General features: G+C 35.1%; 1 protein-coding gene across 1 annotated transcript in view; it reads left to right on the forward strand.

Annotated features, from left to right (window-relative positions):
• The window catches only part of LOC125869421 (uncharacterized), a 57,973-nt gene extending 52,156 nt beyond the window's left edge, over positions 1–5,817 (forward strand). Inside the window, exons 21-25 of the mRNA XM_049550011.1 lie at positions 4,043–4,174; positions 4,283–4,390; positions 4,473–4,582; positions 4,652–4,753; positions 4,827–5,817. Of these exons, the coding sequence (XP_049405968.1) occupies positions 4,043–4,174; positions 4,283–4,390; positions 4,473–4,582; positions 4,652–4,753; positions 4,827–5,343 (969 nt within the window). The 3' untranslated portion in view covers positions 5,344–5,817. The remainder of the gene's footprint in view (positions 1–4,042; positions 4,175–4,282; positions 4,391–4,472; positions 4,583–4,651; positions 4,754–4,826) is intronic.
• The last annotated feature ends 681 nt before the right edge of the window (positions 5,818–6,498 follow it).

Genomic DNA, 6,498 nt, shown 5'->3' on the forward strand with positions numbered 1-6,498 from the left:
TAGTAGAGGATTCAAGCTCAAGATAGCCATCCATCCAATCATTCGTATCATCACTTTTAGGCCTACAAGATGGAGGTTCAACTATTGAAATATTTTTCCATAGCTTTATATGTATTATATAACTCTCTAGCTTTTGTATATATGCTACTTTTACAATCTTCAACACTAGGAGTTTCATCATCGTTAATTTCTAAATTTGCATAAATCTTTTCAACCATTCTTTCAACACCTTTTAATTTGTAATTTGGGTTAAAAGTAGAAGCAGTCAAATAGATTTGAGAAATAGGGAAAAAATATTTTTTGAATTTTTCAATCATAAAAGTAAGTGAATCTTCAAATCGATCTTTTCCTCAATATTTTGCAAATTCAGATGAAATAGCACAAATATTTACTAAAACAAAAGAAATAGTTGAATAATATTGACCAGAAGCAACATTTGTTGCTTTATAAAAAACACTTAAAAATTCAATAAGTTCTTTTGTATTTTCCCAATCTTCATAGCCAATTCTTAAACTCGGGTTCGCATTATGAGCATTAAAAACTAATTATACCGGCTCTTGATAAATATAAGCAACTTCAAGCATTTCAAATAAAGAATTCCATCTAATGCATACTTTTTTTGGAACTTTTCTATATGCAAGTCCACATTGTTTACAATGATTTTTAAATTCTGTAATTATAGCTTTTACTTTAGCTTTAAAAATCCAATTACAAGCAAGTCTAATTTTTTCACAAGAAATTCCAAATTGAGAAATACCATCTTTTACTATCAAATTATACACATGTGCGGCACATTTAATATGAAAAGAATCATTATCAATTGAACAAAGTCTACATTTTAAATAATTAATTGTTTTTAAATTATTAGAAGCATTATCTAAAGTGACACTCATTATTTTATCACATATTCCATAAAATTGTTAATTAGAGCTTATTTTTGTTGCTATATAAGAACTGGTTTTAGTTTCTTCAACATATTTATACCCTAATATTTGTTTTTGCATGTTCAATTTATGGTCAATCTAATGGACAGTAATTGTAAAATAATCATTATCATTAGGACTACGTCCCATATTAGAAGTAATAGATATTCTACCATCATAATTAACAAATAAACAACGAAGAAAATGACAATATTCTTTTTGATATTTAAAAAGATCACTTTTAATTGTACTTCTTGGAATACCTTCATAATTTGGGTTATACAATTCCCGAATATAATGAACAAAACCAGGATGGGAAGGAAATGAAAAAGGCAAACCACAAACAACAACCATTTTAGCTAATTCTCTACGATCTTTTTCTTTACTATATGTGTGGTGTGCGCTTCGGCTAGCCAGGTTGGTCATATTTAATACACTTTGAACCATATTAGAACCTCCAACTCCCATAGAATTTTCAGGTATGAGTATTCCATTTCTATTAGCCCTTTCTATATCATCTAGGTGAGCAAATTCTTTATTACACTTTATCAAATGTGTTCTTAGTTGTCCCGTTCCCCCTTGTGTACCCGTAGTTTCATGTTTCATGGTCAATTTACATTTCGTGCAAGTAACAGTAGTTTTTTCCTCATTTTGTACCAAAAATTTCCATACTAAAGATCTTTTAACACGTACAACGGTCTTTGAAAAAGTAGGTAAAGAGGGGACTTCATCTTGTTCCGGTAATTCGGTAGCCGGACTAGTAGGGGTAGGGTCTCATCATCTTCCTCATTTATTTCTACTTCCTCATCTAATTCTTTCTCAAAATTAGTAAAACATCTATTTAAAGTCTCATGATCTACTTTATTTTCGGAATTAAATTCAATAGGTCGTGAGTCTCATGTAAAAGAAGTTTCATCAACATGAGTATAATTCTCATGTAAAAGAAGTTTCATCAACATGAGTATAATCATTAGTATTAAATCTAAATCTAGGTGGCAAATTTTTAGAATTAGAACTACTTCCTCCTCTCCTATTATTTTTTCTTTCCGACATTGGTCTTTTACCACTATTTCTTTCCAAATTCATGTTCAAGTTTAAAATAATTAAATATTATGAAAAACAAGCAAGATAATATAACAAAAAAAAAAATAACTTAATTAATAAACAAATAAAAAATTAAAGTTGGAACGAATGTACCGAACATCTACGTAAAAGTAGACATATAACCAAAGCCGGAATTGAGAGATGCCAATTGAAGCTTCCGATTTACTTCAAATAAATCTCCAAAATCTGAACTCCAAGTCAATATCACAAAATAATAATTATGAATTTATGAGAGATTGAAAATTGGGAGATTTTGTAAGATGTTAATGAAATAATCTGTGATTTAAATAAAAGAATATGGGTATATTTATAGTGTTGAAGGGTTAGAGAGGGGTGGGGGGTTGTTTTGAGCCGTTTTGGGCCCCAACCCAACGGCTATAAATTAACGTTCAACTTAAAAATAAAAAAAAATAAATGGAAGTGACCGTTGAATCGGATCAACCGGACAGGAACCGGTTCTTACCGAACCGGATCAACCGGAGAAAAAACTGGGTTTCGTTTCGGTACCCTATAAGACCGGTTCCTTACCGGTTGAACCGGTACCGGAACCGGACCGGACCGGCCAAAATCCTGTCCATTTGCCTGCCTTACTTCAAATTAGTGATATCATCTTGATCATTGTCAGTGATAACGATATTGTCAACGTAAACCACCAAATAAATTCACAAATTTAGTGTAGAATGATAATTAAACATAGAGCGGTTAGCTCCACTACGGGTCATGCCAAACTTCTGAACTCATGTTGAACTTCCCAAACCAAGCTTGAAGGGACTGTATGTAAAATTAGATCTTGCCGTCTTGGGCCTATTCACACCCCAGAAACTAGTCCAAGAGAAGGAGGATTGCCTAAGCCTTATAAGGAGACCACTCATCTCATTAATCACCAATGTGGGATTTCTTTTTATTCTTCAACACCCCACCTCACGCCTGGGGCTGGATATTTGGTGCATGGACAATTTTTAATATAGGGGCTTAACATTGGATGAGATGGGTCCTGCTCTAATACCATGTGAGAAATATAAGAAAAAATGTTATTGAATTGTGTGTCTACATTGTTACACTCAGACCCATAAACACTTTATTAAATCCCTTTTCAAGTAAGATTCAATATACTTATCCTATTCCTATTCCTATTCTAACACTTTCGAAGTGTGTTTTATGTTGATAAGTATGGATGTGCCTAAGGATTATCAGTTTATAGCAAATTAACGCAAAAGCATCTCCAAATAGAATGTGGTATTTTCTGTTCGATGACAAGCCCTTCAATCTTTTTCATTTAAACAGTCAAAAAGACAGCTTGGTAGATGGAATTCCTAGCTCAATTTTAGCTTGAGGGACTCTTTAAGTGTATTAACTTTTATATGCTGTCCCATTGAGGTGAAATGCATTAGGGTGAATCATCAACATATGCAGGATCTGGATTTATGTAATGTAGGGTTTGTAGAGAATGGTCATTTTCTTGGTTCTAGAGGATAAAACTATTAGATGTGCTCTGGATGGACCTGTTTAGTAACTCTTTACTCTTTCCAAAAGGAATGCTTCTTTTATGCCATTATCTTCCTGCCAAATTAACTAGTTCGATCCAATCCAGTGGACATAGAACAAGAAATGCAAGTGCTAGTACATCTAAAACTTCTTAATTGGCTATTTTTAAATAACCCTGCGGCTATGGAACAAAGAATTATCTCGGACCTAGACCAAGGTATTGATGGTGATTTTCTAATCTCGCATAACAAAATGTGATACAATGAGATAGAATGTCCTCTTCTAAAAAAAGAAAAAAGAAAAATCTGTCTATGTAGAAGATTCTTGCATCAAAGTTGTCATTGCTATTACATATCAGTGACCAATGTTTTTCTATAAGATAGCTGAGTTCTAGGGGTCTTAATATTTGCATTTCCTTCCGTGAAGACATCTTTAGGAGTTATGCTTCTGTATACAACAACAACATACCCAGTGAGTTATGCTTCTGTACATGCATAAATATTTTTTTAAATACTGGGTGTATTCTGCAGGATGAGTATTTGATGAATCATATCGCCGAGAGGAATCTTTTAAAACCAATTGTTAATGCTTTTGTTGCTAATGGAGATCGCTATAATCTTCTGAACTCAGCTGTTCTAGAGCTTTTTGAGTACATCCGTAAGGTACACATACCTTCCTTCACTGGGTCAGGCTGTTGCCTCCCTGCTCTCTCTGTCCTCCTTTATATTTGTTTGTTCATGCATTCTTGGTCTTGATGTGATACTATGCAGGACAACTTAAAAATATTGCTCAAGTATTTAGTGGACTCATTTTGGGATGAGTTGGTCAAGTTTGAAAAATTCTCATCCATCAACTCTCTGAAAGTTAAATACGAGCAGGTATCTGCATAGTTATGCCTGTTACTGTCATGTGTTTTTGTTGGATACTTGAGCTTATTATGGCTGTTTTGTGTTATTGCAGTCCCTAGAGGATTCGGGGATGAGAAGTGTTGGAAATTTATTAGACCCGAGGAAACGAGTTGATGAGCGTAGTTTAGAGAAAGAAGAAGAAGATTATTTCAACGAAGAGAGGTATCCCTTTACCTATTATTTTGTAGAATTGTTTTTATTTTGATAACCACTGAACAAGAAATCTGTCAGTGATGAGGAAGATTCTGCATCAGCCTCTGTGGTGAATGCAAGCAGAGTGAAGTCTCAACTGGCGGTGCCGAATGGATCTGCTCCGACCTACACATCTGATAGGTATTTTGTGATTTTTAGAATGTGTATTTGCTAAATTAAGTGACATATGATGACTTCTCATATGTTACTGAAGATCCGGGGGAGTTGTTGATTCTGGGGATGACGACAACGATGAAGATTATAAGCCACCACCTAAGAAGCAGTCAGATAATTCTGATGAAGATGGAGCAGACTCTTTTCCGTTGAAACGGAAGGTGGCTCCCAAAGAAGACCCTGAGCCAAAAAGATTGCAACGTGTTGCTAAGGGTTCTAAATCAAGGGACAGTGTTTTTGCTGCTTTATGCTCAACCTTAAGTCAAGCTGTGTTGCCCTCCAAAACTACAGAAAGTCCTGCTGATAATGGGAGTGCTGCACCAGGTAGCCCTCAATCTGATGAAAACAAGAGATCTGTTGAGGCTAACCATGATGAGGAAGGGAGTTTTTCTGATAATGGTAATGCTGATTTTGAAAATCATGCCAACAAACAAGCAACTTCTCCTAAAAAAAATTCTGAAAGCTTGCACAAATCTCCAGATAGTAGGAAGCATGAAGAAGACTGTCCATTAATACAACCAAAGTCATCTCCTGAAATGGCTGTAAATGGATCGTAATATTTCAAGATTCATGATACCATTTTGACTCATGTTATGATCAACTCTCTTTGAGCATGTGCTCGTGCAGATAAGCTAATCTGTCCAAGTTCCAGAGCAAGAATTTGGTTAGTTGGTGATTTTGGAATTTTACCGAGTATTGGTGGAGAGGAGTATGTACAGTGCTGTTACAAGCATGGGGAGAGATTAGTGGCTTCCCCAAATGCTTCATAGCTAGAGAATTTTCTTCCATTCTTTACTTCTTCTTTTTCCCATTTTCCTTGGTTATGTGAACCATATTAGTAGGGCATCAATTTTTGACCTTGCAAGGTGTTCTTGCGTTTAATGGTCAATGGTGATCAACAGTTACTGTGGGAGGTTAGTGAATCCTGCTTGAGGCTAAGTTTCCTACTCATGTTTGTGTAACTTATAGGGAATTGTACATTATCGTAATTCCAGTGATACGTTGTCTACTAGTATATATATTTGAGAAAACAGCACTGGTGGTAAGACAAACCGTAAAGCTAATGTGGTTCCATCTCCTTCACTGCTTTTCATTCTCCTTGAAGTGTTGAGCTACTTTGGAACAAAATAACTTTTTATCACGTAGCGGGTGGATGTTCTGGTTGTGCTGAAGTATTGCTTCTCGGACTCATCATCCCTCGTCTCTGTCAACCTTTTCCTTGTTCTCTAAATTTGTGTTTTGAAATTTTTATTGTGACAGTCAACTCCAATAAAAAATTGAGATAGTACTGAACAAATAGGATAAACTCTACGCTATTAGTCAGGCACTTAGGAACAAATAAAAATCTTATTTTTGTCTGAGTTACACGACTGTTCAAAAACATACTAGGTTTTCGCTGTGTCTTCAGAATGTTCCGTTCTTTCTTTTGTTGTTAAGATGGGACGAGGATATTCTGTTTTTGGTCTCTGTCTTGTTGAGACAGGACCAGGATGTACTGTTGTTGATCTTCGTCTTTCTTTGGGATTGAAAGTTAGTTGTAAGTTACATCTTGGCCAATATTGCTTTTGCTTGCATTAGTCAGATGTTTATGCAATGGCATGGCACTGGTAAGTTTATGGGCATTAATTAACGTTTAGCCACCATTTGAGATGTAGTTGAAAAATAGTTACCCAAAAGCTACGCTACAAGTAGGGATGGCAAATAAGGCAGGG

This window comes from Solanum stenotomum, chromosome 1, assembly GCF_019186545.1.
Source record: "Solanum stenotomum isolate F172 chromosome 1, ASM1918654v1, whole genome shotgun sequence".
NCBI classification, from domain to species: domain Eukaryota; kingdom Viridiplantae; phylum Streptophyta; class Magnoliopsida; order Solanales; family Solanaceae; genus Solanum; species Solanum stenotomum.